Here is a 25,467-nt window from a genome sequence, read left to right as displayed (position 1 = left end):
TTTATCGTTATTTATACAAATATCTCTATACTTTATAGTATTTAATTATAATTCAATTATAATTTCATAAATATTAATTTTTATATTATATATATATATATATATATATTATATAATATTAATTTTATATATTTATATCCCTATTTTTAATTACATATGTATAATTAATATAATGATTCATATTATAATATAAAATTGATATTTTATTTTATAGTGACACCAATTTTTAGCAGCATTGTTTTAATATCAAAATTTAACATCCTAGCGCCATCTGTCGTGAAACAACTCAGTCACAACTAATACGAACTATCGCCGACAGATGGCGGCACGACGAGGAGCCGGGCGCCATCGCGTCACTCCGTTCGTCATGCGATGCCGTCTCGTCGAAGCGTTCCCGGAACGCCGGCCACATCAGCAAACGACGCCATTGTTGCTCAAAAGAGTTTCCTGCACGTCGCGTCGATTGCGGATACCCGTTACAGAATTCGTTCTCGTGTACGGGATTTTTCTCTTTCAGCGATATATTACGAGCGCGAGACGTGTATCGCGATTCAATGGGGGAAACTCGGCAGTATTTTTTCCTTTTATCTCGACCGTGACGAAAATGAACGGCCAGCCATTAGCCATTTTAGCGTCTTCACGTTGCTCAAACGACTTGGAATTTTCTTTTCTCGCGATCGCTTTTCCATCCAGGACGAGGTCGACGACAAAACACGCGATTCACCGTAACTACGTCGTCGAATTTATTTCGTCACGTGGCCTGGCTATTGTGATGTAACGTTGGCGTTTTTCTCGAAATATACTGGCGAATTTTGTCGTTCTCGGAATTTATCTAATTTATTCGCAAACACTCATTCTTCTTAATAGTTGCTAAAGAGTCATAAATAGCTTATTCCAAAAATTTAACGATCGACGTGACTAAAAAACCGTATCTTTCGTGTGTTTTCCACACAAAAGTACATATATTCGGACAATATTGTTGTATCGCGACTCTCTGAAAGAATCAATGTTCAACTTCAATTATCTCGAAGTAAATTACACAAGCTGAGTCATTAGAAACACAATACTTGAATGTCTCTTCAATTTAAAGGTATGTATAAAATTTCTTCACATGGTTTTAAACATATTGTAATCAACAATCTTGAAACTTTCAAGGTTTCATATTTTGTGTGTAATTCTAAATTTATCAGTCTGAAGTTATTTTCGAAATAATATTACATTACAAAAAGTTAAATTCATTTAGACGTCACAATTATCTAATAAGTTTGAAGATTGTTTTTAAACGCATTCCTCAAAAATGCTTCTTCAAAATCGTCAAAATTTGCATTTCTATGTATTCCTACACATTTTTAAAGTCATATAAAATTTTTCAACATTCTACTTTAATGACATGCATTATATTCTTATCACATGTACATTAAATATGTGTATTCTTATCAAACGGCTTAAAAAATGTTATATCAAATAACATCGATTGTGTAATCAAGAGCATGTTATCTTTCATACGTTTAATACAAAACTGATATAATATTATGTAATATTTCTAAGTTCATATATATATTATATAGACTGAAACAAAGCGCACGGGTATTTGTTACACGCACGTTATAAGAAGACTTGTGTACGTTATATGGTACCAGCATGTCCTATCTACGAATCTTTATCTCATCCGGTGTATGTTATTACGAGAGAGGAAAAGAGAAACAAAGCGCAAGTGTTCTGTATCGACGAGTCGAAAAGGAAAATAGGTCGCGTTAATTCGCGTGTTTACGACCTCCAGTAATGCGCCTAATAAAACATGTTAGATTAGATGAAGCATAACGCGATAAACAAGAGGGTCTCGATAAACAAAATTTCACGAAAGTGAGATTTTGTTTTCCAATTTGTTTCTCGTTCGTTCCGTTTGTTTTCGCATCTTTCTCTAACTCTTCTCACGAAGCAAGTTTTCCGCTGCTTTCGTCGGAATTATCGGAAAGCTTTGTATATAAAGTATATAAAGTAACATCCCGCCCGTCACGGTCTACTTCGAAAGTTACGTTCGGCCGTGACGTGACGCACTTCCGCTTTATTCTTGTCCGGTGTACTTATAGAAACACCGAGGGAAGAACTTGGATTTTTCTTGGACGATGTTGTCATCCCCGTAAGACAATCTTTTGACTAACTTGATATCTATTTATGTAATTTTGGAAGCTTTCCCCGAAAAGAATTTGTAATGACATTTCGTGCCCAACGATGAGAATGATGATTTAATTGAAATGAAATGAAAATATTCATATACAAATTGAAATTTATGAATATTCAGCAATGATCTTAAAAATACAATATTGAAATCTAACGCGTTTTCATGCACAATTCATTATAATGATATGTTAATGACTGTATTACAATTTTAATTGTTTTACTGAATGTCTCTCTTTTCTTTCTAGTAACGTTTTCGTTTTTTTTTTTTTGTTTTTTTTTCATTAACAAATATTTTGTAATGGAATACAAACAGAATATGTTTAAATAAATTTTGTAGATAATAATACAAGGTTCGTACACGTTGTAAAGTTTATTACGTGCTCATTTGAGATTCGACACGACTTCGTCGTTATTGCGTTAAGCTGGAAGAAGCTTTGAACGAGCAAACTAGGAATAGCGCTAAGCGATTAATGGTCAAAGAACCGTCCCTCCCAGTCTTTCTTTCTGGATGACGTGTATCACCATACAGCATAAAGCAATCGAGCCTTCTCTTCCTACAATTTACCACCCACACGACGTGCATAACCACACAATAGACATATAGGGCGTTTCAAAACGGGTGAATTTTAATGCTTGTTTCGCAACAATTTAGAATTGAGACTTCCTTAATGAAGACATATTGATGCACCAAGATGCAGCAAGAAATTGTAACTAAACCAAAGTAGAGAATTACTTTTAAACAGAATTTTGATTTTATAACATTTAAATTTTACTTAAAAATATTTCTTGAAAATAAAAGTCATAATATAAATTGGCATCGTTCCATTAAATTTTTGCCATTAGAATTCATAGTATTAAAATTCGCAGAGTTTATTCTTGACGTTGCATATGTATAAATGTTAAAATCCGGTTGAAACAGAGCTGTGGAATTTGTTACTAAATTAAGTTTTATCATTAGCATCTTGGCGAGCAGTTGATACAGGTATCTATTCGATTGCTTGGCAACATGTTTATCACATGACTTTCAAAAATATTTCAAGAGGGCAAATATTTTCGATTCGAGCGCATGTCAGGAACAAGAGATATACATTAGTCTAATTTGATGAAGACGGAATCGTTACAAAAGTGTCCAAGTTAATAACGTCGAATTCTCGTTATTTTACGAATCTTCATACGAAAACAGGAAACCAATTCTTTCATCATTTCTACATCGCGTATTCAATAAATGAATCTTAAAAATCAATCTGGGCTATTTTTTTTCTTCGATAGGAAATTGCTGATTAATTTGTTTTATCGATGTAAGTAGTTTTTTATGAAAGCTAAAAGTAATAACCGTAATCAAATATATAATTAAATCAAAATTAAAAAATGAAATAAAAATAAATTACAGGAAACATAAAAATTAAATCAGAGAAAATGTGTACGATGTAAAACAAAATTTTCAAATCTTTTTAAATTTCATTAAAATTATATTATTTAATCCGCATCGAAAAGATTGTGCTAGAGCACGATTACGTAAGATGATTATTCTGCTGCATAAATTCCACGAAAATTAATTTTGCAAATAAACGACGAATCTCATAACGCAAAATGTCAGAACACACAAAAAAAACAAGTGACTCGGCAATCAAATAAATAAAAAGAACTGACAGAGACGGTCACGATAAGTTACACGACAAGGTAATGTTGTGTTATTCAACCTTGAATCAACTTGGGCAACTTGTACGCCTTCCACGAAGAAATCCAATGATTTTTTAGACAAACGTCACTGCGCACAAATGCGCCTTTGCATTTCTTGTCGCTATATAACACATTGTGATGTCGACTTTCGCTTAATCATTCAAAACTTGATAACCCTGACGATAAAATGTATTGAGTTTTTTTGGGCATTTGCTATTTTAAGAGAATTATGTAAAATTATGAAAGAGCGTAAAAAAAATAGTACAGATAGTGATTTTAAATAAACCCCTTTGTGGACATAAAATGCAATATAAATTTTATTTCGAAAAGGTAGCATCAATAAAAATTGAATTATGTGTGATAACTGATAACCTCGCTGATAACTGTATATATTTGTGTACTTATACTGATTTACGGAGTTTATTTTTGCAAAATTTATGTGTAGGTGAGATATTCTCATATAAGACGAGTCCATATTCTCATATATATTTTTAATTTTCTACTATATTTTTTGTTATTTTTTGTTTCATGTTTTTTATTTTAGCAATATATGCAAAAACATTGTTAGATATACATATTTAATTATTCATTGAATATACAATGAACTCTAATTATCTTTATGTAAACTGCATTGAATACAGATTAGGGAAGGAGATACGATTCTTAATGGTTTCAGCTCACTTTGCATAAATATTACATAACTTTGTTTAGAAACACTTCGTATAAATGTGATATAAAAGTGAAAAAGAAATGGCTGGCCTACATAACACGCGTGGGTGAACTCGTTTGACGTTCATGTTGACGATTTGGCGTTTGCATTAATAATCGACGAGTGAACAATACTATTTGCCGCTCGTACCTATTATGCACTTGCAACATCTCCGCAAATGTCAACGTAACTCTTCATCAAAGCAAGCAAAATATTTATCAATTAGATTGCTGTTACAATTACCTGCATCGAATTTTCATACGCATACAAGACTACTCCCAGCACATGACAAAAGTTCAAATATTATGATAGCATATCGAGATCATTTTTTCATAAGGAAAAACAACAAACATGTAATCAAACTTAAAATTTCAATACCTTGTTTAACGCCATTGTGATTTATATTTTACATTTCGATATATTACATCGTTTATCACAGTTCGAATTAAGCTCTCTCCTGACAACGTAAGATATGATAATTGCATTTGGCGTGAAAGGCTCTTGGATAAAATTTACAAATTAAGTAATTCTGTTTAATTAACAAAAAAGAGAAATCTATTCTTTTTTTTTTATCAATAAATAATCCTTTCTTTCTCGGTTCAAGGAGGAATCGATATAACTAGCCGAGCTATCGTAATTGTGGAATACTCACATATTTCCAATGAAAGCGGAATAATTTAAAAGACTATCGAAACACGATATTGTTGAGAAAGAGAAAAGAGATGGATATCGCGATTTTGTATTTTAGATTAAAAAAAAGGCTTAAAAAAAATTGGGAAATCTATTAATTAAAAGTGCTTATGTATTTCTTGATACCATTCATACAAAAAATGCAATAAAGGAAAAAATAATTAAAAAAATAAAATTCTGCAATAATGTTTAGAATGTTAGACAAAGAGTTAGAAGCGTAAAATTAAATTTATGTCCCTATATCTATAAATATCGATCCGCCGATAATCAAATTGTTTCATTCGTTGCATAAAGTAGCTTTGATTGACGGCAAAAGATACAAATTGAATGCACACGCGCGCACGTGATCGCATATACGGTGTCATGCATTTAATTAAATATCATTCCGTCGTGCATGCTTATGTAAAATTACGCGAAAGCCAACAGTTGCGAGTAATGCATTTCTTTGATATATTCGAGATACGGATCTCTTCATCATTGTTTCGTCATGCAAAAGTGCTGATTGTCACGCAAACAGCGCACTTTTGATTTTCTCCGGTGCAATTGGAGACAAAACCGAGCGGAAACTTATCCGCTCTGCGATTAATTCGATCCAACTGATGATACCAACTTTGATATGAATGTGCCTGATAGGCAAGAAGAAAGGAAAAGCAACGAGCTATGTTAAACAGCGGGATAATTAGCAAGCCGCCTGTAAAACCGCTTCAAAGGTCTGGCATAAATGACCGAGTAGACAAAAACGATAAAATTATCAGAGGATGGGACACTCGAATGAATTGCTTAAAAATGTTCGTAGGTAAAAAAATTTTTTAAATTGAAACTATGAGGATTTCATAGAGCGTAAAAATTCATAAAAAAATATATATATATAGAAAGTAGAGATTGATCGAGGCTTCATGAAGCAAATTTTAAACCGATAAATGTAACATTTTAAAATATTTTGCATACTATGAAAATGAATGTATAATTACATAATATTTTTACGGGTGAACTGAAAGAAATTTGCAATGCAAGCATATCCGATTACATTTAAATTCAACAGCGGAATACTTGTGGGTGGAACGAGTTGGTGCAGTTGGAGTCTTGGAAAACAACGAGATTGCATCGGTATAATTAGGAAGGCTACTTTTATCGAGATCGATTTGCCTATAGCAAGTTTTTTTTATTGTTAGGAGATGAAGAAAGCGAAAGCAATCAGTCATATTAGCGTGAAAGTAGTCTAACTAAGAGACTTTCTTGTTTTCACCTTTCCGCGGATGGAATCCTTCATGCTACTTTATCATCAACCCACCAGAAGTTAAATAAACAATCGGCTCTTGAATAAGCAAAAACAATGTCGCACTTCGCATTGTTAAGGTTCAATGTCGAAGTATAATCGCCCACGTATGCTTTCCATTCTCAATTTGGCGACGACTCGAGAAAGCATATTAGGTGCAGGATATATTCAAGTTTTGAGAGAATAATATAATGTAAAATAAATAATATATGCATAAAAAGAACGTACGCAGTTAGAAAAATGTAGTTGTATTTTTTCACTGGTTTTAACAGAGCGTAAAGATTTCGAATTGAATATTTCATACATGCAACTCATCCAAGATTAATAATACACGCACACACGTCAAATTATATCTTTAAATTTTCTATCTTATCAATTATATCTTTAAATATCATTAAACTGATATGATGAATATCGTCGATCTTTTTGTGTGACATATCAATCTCCAATATTAACAATTTTATTTATTTTGAACTACCACGACAGAACACAATAACGAGTTACAATAATTCATCTAAGGGTAACACCCAGGTGCAATGGTCTCGGCCAGTATCTGCAGCCCTGATTTCCTGCGTGCGCGTTTATATATCCAACACCAAGGTATTTATAGCCCTGAGTATAATAGTTAGAGAAAGTAACTCATTAACAATTGCTATCTTTTCACACAAGATTTTCCTACGCCCATACACTCCTTTAGAAATGAACCTTTCGAGAATGTCAGATCGACAAAATGCCGAAGGCGAAGAATAATGCTAAGAGACCCCGAAGAAGTAAGAGGAGACAACAAGAGAGAGAGATCAGAAGAGGGGAGAACGATAGAGCGGAGCTCAAGAGGAAAGAGAGAGGGAAAAGAAGCCGAGGGAAGCGGTCGGCATCCATGTCGAGCGACCGGCACGTTTAAATAAAGAGCCGACGGTAGTTGCGACGTTGCCGGATTTGGCACTATTGATCTGCGGATTCGTTCAGCGCAGCAACCGGGGGTCATGCGCCCGCGAGGCGGCAACGTTGTGCGTCTCCCAGCTGATCGGGAGCTCCGCTCGACTTCGACCAAGCTCTACCCTTTATACCGCCGCCGTTTCATATCTCTCTCTTCATATAACAATCGCGATGCCTTGTCTTGTTACACTCGCGTGCAACTACACTGTAAAAAAATATATAAAATTACACTTGTTTATGTAATTTTACGTATTTTTGTCGTAATTTTACATTTTTTAAATGTAATTTTATATAAAAAGATGTAAACTTATATAAGTGTAATTTTACATATTTTTTTATGTAAAAAAATATGTAAACTTATATAAATAAGTGTACTTTTACATATTTTTTAATATAAAAAATATGCAAAATTACATGAATAGTAAGTGTGATGTTACAGATTTTTATGTAACATTACATATTTTTTACAGTGTAGAAACGCGATACCTCGCACTCGGTACGGCCTACACGAGCGTGCGACCGCTGTTGCCCCGACTTCTAAAGAGATCTCACTGTATACGAAAGTGTGTCGGTTCCGCACTTTACGAGTGTATGAAGATGATAGCTTTCTACCCTGCTTTTGCCAGCGCAATGCTTGCATTATGTAACGAATTTTTTTTTACACGAACTGCGAGGTGTAAAGGAGACACGAGATTACACGCACAGTCGGTGATTCGCACTTTTTAAAAAGAGAGTTCATATATAATTAAAACATTCATTTTCAGATTCTATACTACGGGTCGTCTATATTTATATGTCGTGACAACTAAAAAAAAATTAAAATTGGTTTCGTAGAGAAAATAAAGTATATATATTGTCAGGTAACGTTCGCCAACATCAATCATGCTCCGTCAGCTTTGACTTCATAATTTCTGAATGCATATGATTTTATGCCATGTCTAAATAAGCAGCTTGTCAGAAATAATGAGGGCGGAGAGAAATCTCCGAGTACAATTGAACTTTAACGTTCTGAATAGTGCGGCAACAAACCGCCTCAATGCCGATCATCGCGTGTAATTCTCTTTTCCAACAAAAGAGATTTATTGTACATGCGAACGAGGTTTTCATGAGATTCTTTCTAGAAAAGCAATCGATTTCCTCGATGCACTCTTTTCCATCGAGGAGATTCCCACCTAACGACTACTCATCGATATCGTTACGTAACACGTGCAGAAATTGATTTCGTCCTCATTTTTCGGAGAAACGTGCTTTCAATACTGAATGAACTCTACAATGCACTTACAAAAACAGTGCCACGATCATTCAGAAATAAATTCCCCCCTTTCGTACTTACATATCGCTCTATTCCTATTTTCAGATCTCAAAATAAACAAGACACTGCATGGTAATTATATTTAGAAATTATTTACGAAATTTATAAATAAAATGCATACACACGTATCATCTAGAAAGAACATAAAAATTTGGTTTTCTTTCTTTTTAGAAAAGTATCTGTCATTTATTTTACACGATCACTCCCGATTTATTTAAATATTTTTGGAGAAATATCGCACAAATATAAGAAAATTAAAATTATACTTTTGCAAAATTGCATCTCTTCCATGGAACAGTCCTTTTTATATTTAGAGGTACTTGGGATCTCTTCTGCAATTTTCGATGCACGTGCCGCAAAAAAGAAGACGAAGACGTGGCGAGATCAATAGAAAACTCATAAAAGAACGTCGCTTGCGCAGAGTAAGGCTGTCTTTACTAAATAGTGCACGTGAGAGGAACGCGTATAGAGGGATGAGGGCGAAAAAGCAGATGACCCTACCCTTCGGCACCGCCTCCCTCTGACCATGACCGACGACGTGTGCAGGCAAGAACGGAGAGGGAAGCAAGTTTTCACGTTGGCCTTCCCGTAACCTACCAAACTTTGCCAATCGAGGCCAGACTCAATCTTATTATTAGGTAACAAGAGTATGCGATCACGTTCTCTCAAGCTGACTGACTTACAACCGTGGTCTAGTTTGCTCGACCGATCTTTCAACCCTCCCTAAATTACTATCTACACTAGGCAGCAGAAGAATCTCCCTTTATAATGTATAATGAATTTATTATACAATTTTAATGACGGTTTCTTCGATAAATGTTTCATTAAGTTTCCACAAATTTCAAGATGTGTAGTACTTAACAATAATTAGTTATTTTACTCTATTATTTTATTATCATCTAGTACTACACACGTTGAAACTTTCAATTAAGATATATATATATATATATATATATATATATATATATATATATCAGTAAAGTTATTATTTATATATGAAATAGAAAATAAATTGTCTGATAATATCGCTTTAGAAAGTGGTAAATTCTGAATCAAGATCAAGATTAGTAGCATTAAAAATATTTCGCAAATTATTATTTTAATATGCTACGCATATTAAAAAAATTTGGATGCAAAGGAATATAATAATTTACTAATTATTATTAAAATAATAATTAATAAATGATAATATAATTTATATTCGTTGCATCCAAGTTCTCTTTTCAATATACAATAGCATCGCTTGGCAAAGTCACGAAAGCGTCTCGATGATGTCTACTTGATGTAAATTTACGCTGGGCTTTTACATCGGCACTTCTCGCCCGACCTGATCATCTTTTATAGATCGTGGCTCAGCCGAAAATGTATGTCGTCGAGGACGAGAGCGACGACGATGACGGTTGATGCTCAAGGCCGTATCGGCGAACAATGCGTGACAGTTTAGACAAGTGATCCGGCACATTCACTGTCACAGTCGAATATTTCAAAGCCCTTTCTCCACTTTCTTTTTGTAATGTCCTCACGAAATGAAAATGCATCATATATTCCTTCCTAAAATATTTGAATACTCGCATCAAGTGTCGAAAAATAATAACGTGCCGAAATTTCACGAATCTTAGATTCAATAAGAGCGATATTATCACATGACGCATATTACTTCACAATTTTTCGAATTATTTTTTCAATCAGCAATTCAATCATAGGAAAAAGTCCTTTGTTCATGACTGTCCATCTGATAGGAATAAATATCGATAGCTTTTGTGTTATCGAGATCACAGAAAAAAAGGAATCCTTGATTCAAGTATATTTTTATTCTTGAACGCTATTTGATTGATTTAAGCATATAATGCTCTTTGTAATCACAAATTTTCATTTGCCTTAATAATAAATAAGTTTGTGTAAAGTATATTTTATCCTTAAGATATATTTTTGTTTTAAAAATCGTATATGGTAAAAACAAACTTAGTCACATTTGAACTAAGAATTATTATATTTATTTGAAAGTACCGTTTATATCCGATGCACACTTGTCACTTGTCCTTGCAATATTTATAAGTAAATTTCAGCTTCAACAAAGAATATTTTGCACTTTGTTTTAAGGATAAATTATCCTTTATCCAAAATTATTTATATTTGGTGCTATTATAAGGATAAAATATACTTGAATCAAGGCATATTTGCATTCTCTCAAGGATACTGTTTTTTCTGTGATACTATGATCGACAACATTGAAAGTCCGCAAAGCGGCCCATCCCTTTTTTTACGAATAGGTCGAAGGTTGTTCATTAATTCTCTTATAAACGTCGTTCATTAATCTAGGAGAGCGCCTACATATTTGATGAAGATGGTTATACGCATATGAAGTATTTATCTTGAAAATGGTGTGGGTTATATTGCAAACAACATCGACCTTGAATGCAAAGCAAGATTAATATATACCAAGTCTTGAGGCTGATAACGCGCATTTATCAAATTTCTTTGACGTTACCATAATAATGAGAAATTTAACGATTAGCGACATGAATAAATAACATTGCGCAGGTGCTCTTTTTAATCGTAAACGATTGCATCTGAGAATAATTTTTACATCTTAAAAATCATCAAAATTAATGACTCGGATCTCTAAAGAATGTATTGATATTGATACGAACAAAGGTAAAGTGTATAATCGCAATTGTTGCACAATGACTAAACCATTTTGAACAGCTAAATAGCTGAAGTAATGTCTTCCGCAAATGATATGAGTCGATAGCTTGTGTCACGAGCAAATGTATAACACTTTCGAAATGCATGCGATATCGTCATGCAAATTATTATGTAAGCTACAACATTGATGTAGAAAATTTCTGTTCTATAATACTGCTAATTAAAAAAAAAACGCGTTTGTTAGCGTCATATTTTACAGGAAAATTCGAAAAGAAACATAATAAACCTCATCTATTAAGCTCAAATTAGAAAATATTAATTTAATCGAATATATTTGTTCAAATAAAATAAAATTTATCGAATATTTTATTAATAAAATTAAATATAATAAAAACAAATTGTAGAGAGTAATGAAATAAAATAATTTTGAATCTCTCATCAATTTTTATATATCTATATATAATTAAACTGCAAAAATTGAATTTAAGTTAGTATTTATTACAAGCTCTATAAAAAAAAAAAAAAAAAAAAAAGCGAAGCTTGACGCATTCCGCCCCCTGCGATTTGCGTAAACGCGATTGACGTTCCAATAACGCGTGCTCTAATCGCGTAAATTCTTCAATATAAATAGTTTTATCGGATTATTGACCTTCGTTATATGTCCAATAAGAGAGAAGATGAATCTATTAACCCGTAGATAGGGCAAATATATGCGAATATATTCGCGAGGCGTGTCTGACACGAAAGATAACGACTCTCGGGCGAATGTTTATTAACAAATGGCTGTTCCTGATTCGCGCAATAAGCAACGTAAGCATCGTGTTTATCTCATTGATTTGGCCGCGGAATTATTTTCCTCGCGCCCCACTTTATTGCGCGTTTAATTAACGGACTCTTACGATTTGCAAAACGAAGCGTGCATCCGCATTCGACCTCCACCACTAAATCGATTGTTTGCAAATAAGCGACGTGTTATGTAATTACCCGCTATTGTCGCGGAATAAATAAAACTTGCAATCGCTTCGATGAAAAAAAGCGGTTTTTTTTTGCAGCAATAAAAATTTCTATCAGAATTGTTCGAATAAAAAGAATCGAGAATTTTTTTTTAATACACGTAGTATTTTTTTATATACAGAGGTGTTCTGCATTTTTGATGAAAACTTAATATCGACTCCGATCCCGGAAGAGCTTTTCTAAATCGACTCCGGATTTAGGGTAACCCGAAACCTTCGTCTAAGCTTGGGAGTGTTGAGCGATGTTTCCGTTTCGACTCTAAATGACTCCGTGTGTTGCTGGCAAAAGTGAAGAACAAAGTTAGGTCATGGATCAATATTGCACGGTAGAGACCTGCGGGACAAACCCGCCTCCATCCCTTATACATCGTTCGAATACGGCACGATTTACCCTTTTCATTCGACACAGAAATCAACGAAACGCGACAGCGAACGGGTATTAACGACTATATAAGGTGTCCAGAAAAAACAATTTGCTTGCGTGATATGTTATAGACAAAACGCTTTCACGATGCAATCGAAGAATCTATTTATAGACTACTCATGTTTTTTCCTCTGCAATACAGTATAAAATAAAATAGTAAATATACAAGATATATAGATATATGACGTAGCAGTATAAAACATAGTATGAGAAATATAAAACACGATTTAAAATAAAATGAACAAATTCAGCAGAGAAAGACATAGCCAGAGCTCGACGCTAAAGTAAAAGTGAAAACATGTTTCATTTCTTGCTTGCGTCACATTACAAGCAGAGATTATATTACAACGTTCATAGTCTGTGCATTCGATAAGGCAAAGTACAACAAGACGTCGTGCTTTGCACATATTTAGCATTTATAATTTATACTAAGATATATTATTTTTGCTAATGACGAACTCTGTTTATACGTTCATAATATGCAGAATCAAACATTTGACATTAAGTAACATTTCGCTGTATCATCACTTCTAATGTAAAACGGCAAAACAATTTTTAGTAAGCGTTATGTATTAATTAGAAATGTTAATTATGTATTTGGCATATAATTTTTTTATCTACATTTTAAGCTGTAATGAATAGCATCTCCAAGTAATTCTACAAGTGTGATTAATACGGCTCTACTATGTAATATTGATTTTAATTTCAACGCAATCGCATTTAATCATTACGAGTCTTTTACCGCATGATTGATTCGAGAAATGATTGCGGTTCTTAGAAAGGTTTCCGCGATAGCTAGACATCGAGGCACCGTGGCGAAATAGATTTGATTAAAGCGAGCGTGGGAGTATCCTCCGACTCGGGTGTTCGTGAAATTCTATCATCTAACACGACCGGTTCCATTAGCGGGAATCAAAGTTTAAGACCCTGTTCTACCGCAGACACGAAGATGCCTGATCTGTTAGCACAGCTAACAGTTGGGAAAAAATTTCTTTCAACATTTATCTCCGAACGAAGCCATGATAACAACTACTGCCTATTTTTGGAAAAAAAAAAATAAATAAATAAAAACAAAAATTAATCGAGCAAAGTTAAAAACGTTCATATGTCAAAATATAGCTACTGAATGTAAAGCTATTTTTAATCGATAACGCTATTTATAATGCGAGAAACGATATCTTTCTCGATTCTATATTGTAGAACTTTGTTCCGTGTGAAAATGTGGATGACTTCTAGAAGTTCTATTTATGGTGCTATATATGTCTCTTTATACTACGAGATACTTATTCATGATTCAGGCGAGAATAAAATTCTTTCTTTCTCTTTGTCCCAAATTTTCAAGTTATATTCGTGATTTCCCAATTCTATTTTTATTAAGGCTCGATTTATAATGCTAGAAGAAAAAGAAATTCTTGTTGATTCTATACATTTCGAGTTGGTTTACTCATCAACATACGTTTTACTAAACATATCGGGATTTGTTTAGCCTTGGCCGTGAATGTATATGTTTAACCAGTCTTATGTTTAAAGCTGCCAGATTTATTTAACTTTGACCGTGAGGTATGAGTATAGATTCATTAGCTTTACTCTTCTCTCTCTTATATAAATCTGGGAATATTCGAGAATGCTCGAACATGGTTAATCGAGGGGCGTGATCAACTAAAACGCATTATCGAGAAGATAATTCTTCGATTATATCTACGCGATAATTTGGTTACAAAGGATGAAACGACGTGAAACCATTTAACAGCTAATTTGGCACCGAGGAAGACCCCGAGGAACCTATTTCGGACCTTTAATCGCGATATAGTTCGAAGACGAGAGCTTACGGCCAAGATATCCGACCCGCCTCCGGAAATACCTTCCTCTAGAAGATATTCAAAAATTGATCAGACATGCCGGAGCGAATGTTGAAATAAACTCGGGTCGCCGTGCCAATGACGCGCATTTCGCTGGATTCGCAACGATAAAATGGTCCGCGAAGAATCCTAAAATCCCATCTCGCTCCAGGACATATTCGACAGGGTCGTTGCTGAGCGGGGCTGCCGTCTATATCCAAACCCTCTCTTTGTCCTTGCTTCGCCGCTGCTCCCTCCCTCTTTCTCTCTCTCTCTCTCTCTCTCTCTTCCTCTGCTCTCGCTCGTTCCACCCTACTCGTTTCACAGAGAGATGCCGACGAGGTCTGCGTCGGCGCCGACTGACTGGGGAGTCGGCGACGTTGCCGGTTCGCTTTGAACCGCCGGTTGCCACGAGGAGGAGAGTCCGCTGCTTCGGTAGAGCCCCACGGCCGGAGGCCGGAGCTCCGGTTTCCACAGTCGCTTTTTGCATCTGACGCGCGACGAGCGGATGCAGCCGGAGCGCGATATGCACGAACGTGTCATGTGACACGCGTGACAAGTGGTGCGCGCTGCAGCGTTGCTGCACACGACGCCGAACACAAACGGGGACGGTTCTCTCGAGACGGATAGAAGGAGACACGAGAAGACGTGACAGGGAAGAAGGAGAAAAAGGAGAAGGGGTAGGGAATAAGAGACGAAGGAAAATAATAAATCGTTCTCGCGTGTAGATCCTTCCTTCGTGCGTGAGATCACCGGGGTTTTCTATCGGTTTTCACGTTGATGGACTGGTCTTCTTTTTCCCCTGCGAATCTTCGGTGCCCCTGATCCCGGTGTGCCGATATGGTACGGTACAGGTGAGCGCAATTATGTTACCGGCGCTACACGACGGCGAAATCGAGGGACGACGGCACTCCATTTATATCGTCATCCTCGAGTCATCACTCACTGAGAACATCGGTATCATCGTCGTCGGCCACGTCAGGAGACTCCTCGACACACCCGTCGTCGTGAAACAGGGTACCGTCGGATTTCTCGCGAACGATTAGGCTCCAAGAGCTCTCTTTGTATTACTATCCATCTTGCTTTGTCCTTGGAAATAATCGGGGTAGCCTGCAGGGAACACGACCGTGATTCTTGGTAGGTAGATAGTAGAACGAAAAAAGAAACAGAAGATTTAAAATGTCTCAAGGGGAGAGGGGGGGGGGGGCTTTTAAGGGTATGCTATAGATGTTGAACACGTGGTCGAGTAATCGATGTTGAGCGGATGAGGAAAAAAAAAGATAAGCGAAGTAGAATCCAATCGTGAGTTCTAAATAAAGTCTTGTTTTTTGATTAGTTTTTTGATTAGTAGATATAGTCTAGAGTCTGTCCACAATTATATATAGAAGACTCGCTCTCGAAGAGAAGGTTCACGCGAGGAAGCCTCTTAGGCAGGGACATGGAAAATCACTGTATCCGTGAAAATCGTCACATTGCAGGTCTTAGGAATGCGGAAGCGGGTGACGAGAGAAAGCAGTGGTCTGCGCTCGAGGTGGTTGATCTTTCTGGTCGCAGTGATAGCAGTGGTGCGGGTCGCGGGTACACCCTCGGACATACTGTCATCAGTCACGATCACGTCGTCGCCATCGTCGGCAGCCACGTCTTCGCGAAAATGTCCCGGTGGTTGCGAATGCACGGACAGCAGTTACGGCGCCAGCCTAGTGTGCACGGAGCGCAGTTTTCTCGGTCTCGGTTTATCCCGAAACGTTACGAACGTGATGCTGAAGAATGTTCGAGCAGCCGCGATTCCAGTGTCCGCTTTGGAGGCATCCATCGGATTACAAAGTTTGGTCTGGACGTCAAGTGGCATCGAAAGCATAGAATCTGGTGTGTTTCGCACCACCACGCTTCTCGAGCGACTCGATCTAGGTGATAATCGGCTGTCCGAGCTGCCATCGGACGTCTTCCATCTGTTGCATCAACTTAAGTACCTGAATCTCACCGGGAACCGGTTGACCTCGCTGCCGCAGCTGTTGTTTAAAGGCCTGGATAATCTCCAGGAGATTCGTCTAGCGGCGAATCTGCTCTCCGTACTACCTTATCAGGCATTCGCGCCCGCGAAGAAGCTCGTACGACTTGATCTCAGTAGTAACCTATTGGTCTCGCTGCCAGATCACAGTTTCACGAATGAACAACTGCAGGAGCTACGATTAGCCAGTAACCGATTGACCAAGCTACCGTCTAAATTATTCTCCGGCTTGACTCGATTAAAAGTGCTCGATCTTGCTAACAACGCGATCGAGATGCTGCCGCGTGGCCTCTTCAGCGACCTCACGACCTTGGAACACCTCGACCTCGAGAATAATCCAATCGTACGTCTCACAAACATCGCGTTTCAAGGCCTCGTCAATCTACGATGGCTCAGCTTGAATCATCTGGAGATCTTATCGCTGCCAGCAGAGATCTGGCGACCTGTTAGCAGATTAAGGACTCTCTTGCTATCCGGGACCAAACTCGAGAACCTTCGAAATGAGAATCTAGCGGGTTTAATCGAGTTGGAGACTCTGGAAATCAGGAATAGTCCATTACGCGAAATCGGTCAATTGACTCTAAACGAGACTCCATCTCTGCGTAGACTCGACTTGCGGAATAATGATCTGACCTTCCTACCGGCGAACGTAGCTAATCTGCCGCTACTAAATGAGCTGCAGTTACAGGGCAACCCGTGGGCTTGCGACTGTCGTATGTTCTGGTTTGTCAAGTGGGCGGAGAGTAGAGCGCATCTGCGAGCGGTTTTCCAGAGTGGACTTAAATGCGGTCACGAAGTAAGCGGCACTGTAAATACCGAAGACAGCCTGCACACGTTGCGTTACCTCAAGTGTAGTCCGCCGATCTTGGCGCGAACTACCAATACCCAACAGTATCTTCTTCTGAGTTCAGTGTTGTTGGAATGCGAATTCAACGGTAATCCCGCACCCTCTTTGACCTGGGTCACTCCGAGCGGCTTGGTTTTCCATTGGATGCCGGACCCAACCTTTCCCGACGCCTTCGTCGAGCATCCGCCCGTACATAGCTGGTTGTCAGACCAGCCGGTCGTCGACGACGGTCGCATACGTGTTTTGGAGAATGGTTCTCTCTACATCTCGATGTTGTTACGGCAAGACGTAGGCAAGTACAAATGCGTGGCGGTGAATCCGATTGCAAATGAAACTATCTACGTGACGTTGCACATGGATCCGGTAACCTTGCACAATATCAAGATCTACAGCATCCTCGTCGGTGCGATCAGTACTGTGGCCTTTCTTCTGCTCACCCTGCTGGTGCAACTCTTGCGGTACTTATTCTCGAAGTGAGTATCAATAGCAATATGTAAAGTATATATTAGACATATACATCGTATTCTTTTTATATATCGTATCTTGCGACATTATAAAATTGTCAGTGTTCTCGATCGGTAGAATCGTTGACAGTTTACTCGGGTGGCAGTAACTATTCGTCGAGAGCGTCAACTTGAATAGAGCAAACAGTTCACAGGAAGGTCAGGCGGGATCGATAATTTCACCTCTAACAATTCCAACGACTTTCTATATTTCTTTCACACTCGCTCATTAACTTTTTTCCCTATCTCTCGCAGGTGTGGATGCACCAAGTGGTGCTTGTGCTGTAGACGTGTAGGGGTGACGCCACGGGCTAAGCAGATCTACCAGATGCTCGACAACATCGAACAGTACAAGAGTCAGCAACTCGAAAGACTGAGAGAGAACTACACGCAGCAGGTGCACAGAATTAAGGACAACTGCGTTCAGCAAGTGGAATGGATTCGCGACAGCTACGAAGGTCAAATGCAACATATACGCGATATACGGGATTACGGTACCAGTCACCTAACCGCGCTGAGAGATCAGTATTATGATCAGGTACGATATTTTATGTCATTATCTTTGATGACAGAGTTATATTCTTCGCAATTACAATTTTATCTTTTTTTTGTTATTGTACTCGCATTCTATCTGATCTACGTGATCACGTTGCAACATAACAAAATACTTTATACGAAGCTTGTTATATCGGTTTGATTTGCTTTTCGATGTTGGCTAAACAATTCTCTACCGAGAAAACACGATGGAGTTCCAAGTCACGAGCGCGAATTAATCATCGTGATAAGAACAAGATAACGCGAGATATCATATTGATATATATATAATAGATATTAATCGCGTCTATTTTTTTACTTTTTCGCAGGTAAAGAGAGTAAGGGATTACTCCACCAGCCAGCTAAACTGGGTGCGCGAGAATTACGTCTTCCAACGGAACAAAATCCGCAAGTTCAGCGCTCACCAGGTATTGCGATTGCGAGAGAGCTACAAGTACCAGCAGCAGACGCTGGCGAAAGTGTTGGAGAAACCTGCCGAATCTGTACTTTGACAATTGCCGGAGTGGCTCGTGCGGCAAAAGCGATTCCATGATGTTCGATCCTAACAGAGATGACCTCAACGGCATGGATACGTATTTCAAAGCGAAGATTGATGATCTAACGGCAGGGCCGAGTCTGGAGGATGTTAATAGCGAATATTACACGCCGACCGAGCTATCGTCGGCCAGTCCACACAATCAAAACGTGATGGATGGCATTCACATCAACTACATCGAGGAGAGCGGTCCGCCAGCGCCGCCTCCAGGACTCGCCTCGATGTTACCTACTTCGTCGATACTGCAATGTATCGATGAGTACGACAGTATGTTATCCGTGTGCAACCATTACGAAAACAGCAACAAGCCAATTTTTAGAGGCCCCAATAACGCCGACATTTTGGCCAAAGATCTGCGGAAAGAGATTCCGGAAGCCCTGGGACTTCTAGCATCTAGCAACAGTCTACCTGATCTTCCACGCGAGACTAAACTCTAGCCGGCAGCGCGTTAAAGCGGCCAAGAATTGGTTCCTGTTATTAAGTTTAAGTTATCAGAAACATAGAGAGAAACTGTTCTCGAATAATCGTTAAAGTAGAATGGAATGGAGGGATGATCATCGCTCTGTTTGATAAGTGAGGAAAATTGGTGTCTTCGATATCGAGAAAGATGCTTGAAGCTTCTTCCGGTTTTAATTGTACGACTGATTCGAGTAGAGTGTCTTAGAAGATAGTTCGAGAACACGTGTGTCAGTGCCAAGAAAACGGAAGATTCTTCTTCTACTGAGATCGAGACTGTCGACAAGTGTGTGCGTGTGCTAACTTAGAAGAACAAAAAAAAATGCGGACAGTTTCCAAGGACTCTCTTGGTATTGACCTTGTAATCTGTCCGCCTCGTCAAACAACGTGTGCTTTTCAGTGCGTCATCATTTTTTGGATGATCGACATCATTTGAGAAGATGAAGGGATAAAGATACAAGAAAATGCAAAATTGCATTCCGTGCTTCATCACAGCTCGATTATAAAATTAATTTCCTCTCATAAGCGCGATGAGAAAGAAAAAAAAACTTCGCCTAATTGTCAATTTCACAAGTCTTAAGATTGCGATTTTCGCAAAAAATCATTCTTAACTCTTCTGTAAATAGGCGTAAATGAAAGTTTTATGTATCAGTGCCCGCGAGAAAAAAATCCAGATTTTATTCTCTACTGCGAAAGACTGAAAACAATTGAGATCGATTTATCACACAATTATTCTTTTAAATTTTTTTTTTCTTTCTTCATCTCGATTTCTTCGCGAGTAATCGAAAAGTGTTGCGTTTGCTCGCATCTTTTTTTTTTAATTGCTTGTGTTTAGCGCAATAGATTACAAATTGTTTGAGACATAGAAGTATATACATATATATATATGTCTTATTGAAGAGAGAAAAGAAGAAAACATATACCGGAAAGTATAACGTACGTACTTAATTTTTTAATTATTGTAGAAACATATCCAATCGTTTATTATTCGCGTTTATTATTAAACAATTATGAAAAACAAAGAAATTATTGGCTGTTAGAATTTTTGGAATCAAAGCACCGCTTCTGAGAAATAAATTATATGTACAGTTTTACAATTAGTTAAAAATTGCTTTTATAAAAGTTTTCCAAGAATGCGTTCCTTTGTTGAATAAATCTTGACGAATTATCGCCAAGGCTCGTCTTTCTCTATGTCTTAATCCCCATCCAAATTCCATCTCGCGAGATAAGATCTCTTGCACCCACAAGCAGAAAAATTTATTGATATTTGAAAAATATTGAAAATTTAATTTCAGTGACTTTTCTTAAATAATGCGCATGCTAAATAGAAAGATAAGAGCGCTAATTAGTAAAGAATAAAGTATATCGAATCTAATAGTTATTCGTTGCTAACTTTAAATAATTTAATTAACGCGGATTCTAATTACCAAGACTATAATTGCAATATTGTTCAGTGTCCGAGTTAGAAAAATAAGAATGACAATTGAAGGATACAGAGCAAGAGCGGATTGTGCATAATTTGTTAAATCCGATTTAACTTTTTAATAAATTGTGATGTTTACAAAACGTGCAAAAAAAGATTTAAAAAATAACGTCAATCATCTATAGAATAATTCAAATTTCATAATAAATTTAGAATAAAAATTTTTGTCAAAATTTTTTTTTAAATATATTAATCTTTTTACAAGATAGCAAAGCAATTTTAAAAAACGCTTTAAAATCAATTTATATTTTTAAAAAATAATGTTAAAAAAATTTTTTTTAAATGTGATTTCTTGAATTTTTTGATATCTTCTTCAAATTTTAATTCTATTAGTTTTGTAAAACTTATAAGATGTTGATGAAAAAAATAAATATATTTATGAAAAAATATTGAAGTGTATAATTGATAAATGTATACAAAAATAAATTGAATATTGCTTTTCAAATATAAAATGACATCCTTATGTTAATTAATAGTTAATGAAAAATTATTTAAATTTATTAACACTGAAATATAAATATAAAAATATATTAGAGACAGCAAAACATTTGTTTTGAATGCTATCTCGGGAAATCTTAAGATCAAATATTTATGAATTTCGCTCTTGTTAAGATGCCATCAATCGTCGAATCGCGGAAAATCTTCACGCATTGAAAAAGGACACCTACCGATCGTTTGTGTAAATGAGGCTCTTGATCATAGACTTGACTGAGTCACAATGACAACGATATCAGTGGATAAGGAATGGAAAGGAAAATAACTGAGAACGTTGACGTTATTTTTGGATCGCATCAGCGGCGTTTACGCGAGAGAAAGATAAAGTTTTATCGTGTTTCCTCCGCGTTAGACAGAGGGGGAGGCCGTGTACGGGATATACAAGACGAAGCGTAACCATAGCGGAAATCATGTAGCCGATCTTGGCGTTGTAATGACGCCAGAGGAAGCATAGTTCTATATCGAGAAAAACCTGTATAAGCTAAATCCGAAGAACTGGGAATCAATAAGTCATCAGAATCAAACTTGATGAACTTGGAGTCAACATTTCCTTAATGAAAAGAAGGCCAAATTAAGGAAATTTTGGTAAAATAAACAGATATTAATCTTCCAAATGATCTCTTAATGGGTTCTATAAAAGTCAATAAAAAAGTTTTCAATAAATAATGTTTATGCAACTTATGAAAGATATTCAGTATGCCGAAATTGGATCTATGGCGACATTTTTAAATAATAATCGGTAAAAAAGAAATAAATGATTTTCTATATATCTAATATAATTAAATTTAGCGTGATATTTTAAACAAATATAATTTAACATAAACAAATTAAAAATTTGTGTCAAGCTTATTTTCCGTTATCGAAATTAATACTTTTTCGATCGCCAAGTAATTGTTAGTTATAATGCAAATATCTAATTATTGACATGTTTCTCATAATTCTTATAGCAGTGTCAAACATATATAATTATTATTTAATAATATTAATAAGTCACAAGACATTAACTGTCAAGTGTTCAACATAACTAAATAAAAAAACTTTTATTCCAATTGTGTGCATATATATGTATATGTATATATATATATATATATATATATATATATATATATATATATATATGTATAAACACACATATAAAAAATAATTAGTAATATATTGAAATAATTGTGTACAAATATAATATTTTCTTTATAACAGGACATATAATTCATTCATCCTAAAAAAAATTTTATTTTATTTTTAAATGTTAATTTATAAATGTTTTAATTAAAAAGTGTCAAGACTAAACTTTTACTTATGTCTTCTTTAAAAAACATTAATTATTTATATAGATATTTATATGAATAATAAAAAAATGTATTAACGCTTATTCTAAAATGGCTAATTCTATTTCAGAGACATTTAACTACTACAAACATTGAATATTTATTATTAATCTGCTAATCATTCTTGAAAATTAAGGAGTATTAACACAAGTTTTTGCTAAGAAAACATTATTTTTATATTTTCATCAAAAAATGCTCTCCTTCTATTGATTCCCAACTTTTCAGACGCATTCTATATACTTTATATAGATCAACAAATCGGAATGATAGCACTATATAAAGTGCAATCTAATCATATCTGATTCCACAAACTTCGTCGCGTGTACTAATTTAAATAATTTTCGTTCTAATTAATCCAAAGTCGATTAAAATAATTATTTATATAGCGTATATCATGCTGTTGTAAACTTAATTCAAAATCTTATTAAAAACTTGAATTAATTGATAATACACTCTACGTCATTTGCGCAATAAGTCTTATTATCAATATAAATTTGTCAGAAGCGGTACAATTATGTCAGTTTTACAGATGATATCTAAAGATAATGAAATAAGTTTCCTAAATCTTATATCATTTGCATATTAAATTGCATATGAAAATTGTCATAATTATATATGGCCTCTCTGACAATACAATTTTAAGTATATATTTCTATCGAAACTTTTAACAAGATTGTGAGTCTCTCTCTCCCTCTCTCTCTCTCTCTCTCTCTCTCTCTCTCTCTCTCTGTTTACTCTTTCTATTTACGATTATATATCTCCATATTTTTCTCCAAATTATCGTCGTGGTGATATAATTCATAAGGATTGTTTACAATTATTAAACCCAACTACCGAAACACACACAATAAAATATAAAGAATTTTCTTTTCGATATAAAATCTCGATAGTGCAAGAAAAAAAGTAATAAGAATGCAGATTGATAATATGTAAATATCATTACATACGATTGATTTGTATTTGTCAAACCTATCGATCAGCTGTATATACACATTCCAAGGAGGATACTCATTACACAATTTCAATTCAAAGAGGTCATCATATACATATCATATTTACGTCCACTTTTTTGCCAAATAAAAGTTGATGGTATTTATTTTATTAACAAATGAATGGCTATCGTGCAGAAATTTAATTGACATCGAACGTTTTACATTAGTGTAATAATTGTCAACTTGTGTGATAATTAAAACTTGCTAAATTTCGTTACTAAAAGGAAATTTGTTTCTAAATGTTCACTACTCAATACCGTTGTATTTATTTTGAATAATCTTTTGATTAAAATATATAACTGTGAACCGATCAATATCAGTAAATCCTTTTATGCCACCTTTATTTCTGATTATATAGAAAAAATATACGAGAAAATAAAATCCGACTGATGCGGTTTTCCGTTATTTCAACTTGTATAGTTAAAACAATCTGCATTATTGTATTATATAACCAAGGTAAACGTTTTTAGAAGTAAACGAAAAATAAGAAATCTAAAATCTACTACGCTTAGAAAATAGTTTAAATTAACTATTCGTGTTATGGCACATCGAATCTTAGGCAAAAATATCTTTCTTTGTTCCTTCATATATCGGAACTTGTACTTATGCTTCCAGCATGTATATTTTTTATATATCGTATAAACCGTGAAGCCTTAACGAAAGGATGGCGCGCATGCAACGCATGTAAATTAATTATAAAAAATTATAAAATTTTTGCCTCTTAAGATGTTCCTTAAAAATAACAAAAAGCATCTCTTTTTTGTTTTATTTGCAAAATTAGAAATGAATATAAAAAATTATATTAATTATATTAATTTCATAATTTATATAAATATTTGGTCAGTTACGCGGAATATATTTTATAAAATAAAAAGAGAAAGCTAGATTTAATTTTACTAAAATTTTATATATTTTTAATTCTTTCTTAGGTCTCTAATGTCACAAATTTTTAAATACTGAAAGATTATTCACACTTAATTACGCCAGTGTCGATATAATAATATATTGGAACAAAAAGTCGTTCCTTGAAAGCAACTTTGCTCGATTCAGATTATTTCGATTTATATAAATTGATTTATATAATTCGATTTATATAATTTATATAAATCGAAATAATCTGAATCGAGCAAAGTTGCTGTCAAGGAACGACTTTTTGTTCCAATATATTATTATATCGACACTGGCGTAATTAAGTGTGAATAATCTTTCAGTATTTAAAAATTTGTGACATTAGAGACCTAAGAAAAAATTAAAAATATATAAAATTTTAGTAAAATTAAATCTAGTTTTCTCTTTTTATTTTATAAAATATATTCCGCGTAACTGACCAAATATTTATATAAATTATGAAATTAATATAATTAATATAATTTTTTATATTCATTTCTAATTTTGCAAATAAAACATAGAAGAGATGCTTTTTGTTATTTTTAAAGAACATCTTAAGAGGCAAAAATTGTATATACTATTGAATTAAAAATTATTTACGCTATTGTCTGTATGTATATGTAACAAATTATAGAAATAAAGATTAAAATATAAAAGATTAAATATTATAAAAAG

At 35.1% G+C, this 25,467-nt stretch overlaps 2 protein-coding genes and 1 long non-coding RNA gene across 3 annotated transcripts in view; 2 read left to right on the top strand and 1 right to left on the bottom strand.

The window, feature by feature from the left end:
- Ndf (Nucleosome-destabilizing factor) overlaps positions 1-25,467 on the bottom strand; it is a 36,878-nt gene that overhangs the window by 4,783 nt on the left and 6,628 nt on the right. The window lies entirely within an intron of this gene.
- On the top strand, positions 384-9,612 carry LOC146721806 (uncharacterized). The gene is made up of 3 exons (XR_014925504.1): positions 384-1,090; positions 7,023-7,136; positions 7,234-9,612. It is a non-coding gene; the product is annotated as an uncharacterized LOC146721806 (long non-coding RNA).
- On the top strand, positions 15,502-20,784 carry LOC114939840 (uncharacterized). The gene is given in 5 exon segments (XM_029314272.2): positions 15,502-15,559; positions 16,184-18,033; positions 18,319-18,601; positions 18,927-19,085; positions 19,087-20,784. Coding segments are annotated over 4 exon segments (2,787 nt in total). The 5' UTR covers positions 15,502-15,559; positions 16,184-16,192; the 3' UTR covers positions 19,591-20,784.

The sequence above is a fragment of the Nylanderia fulva genome, unplaced genomic scaffold, assembly GCF_048542155.1.
Source record: "Nylanderia fulva isolate GAGA-0341 unplaced genomic scaffold, ASM4854215v1 Scaffold41, whole genome shotgun sequence".
Lineage (NCBI taxonomy): Eukaryota > Metazoa > Arthropoda > Insecta > Hymenoptera > Formicidae > Nylanderia > Nylanderia fulva.
The sequence above is the reverse complement of the archived record's forward strand: the minus strand, read 5'-3'. Positions and strand labels throughout refer to the sequence as shown.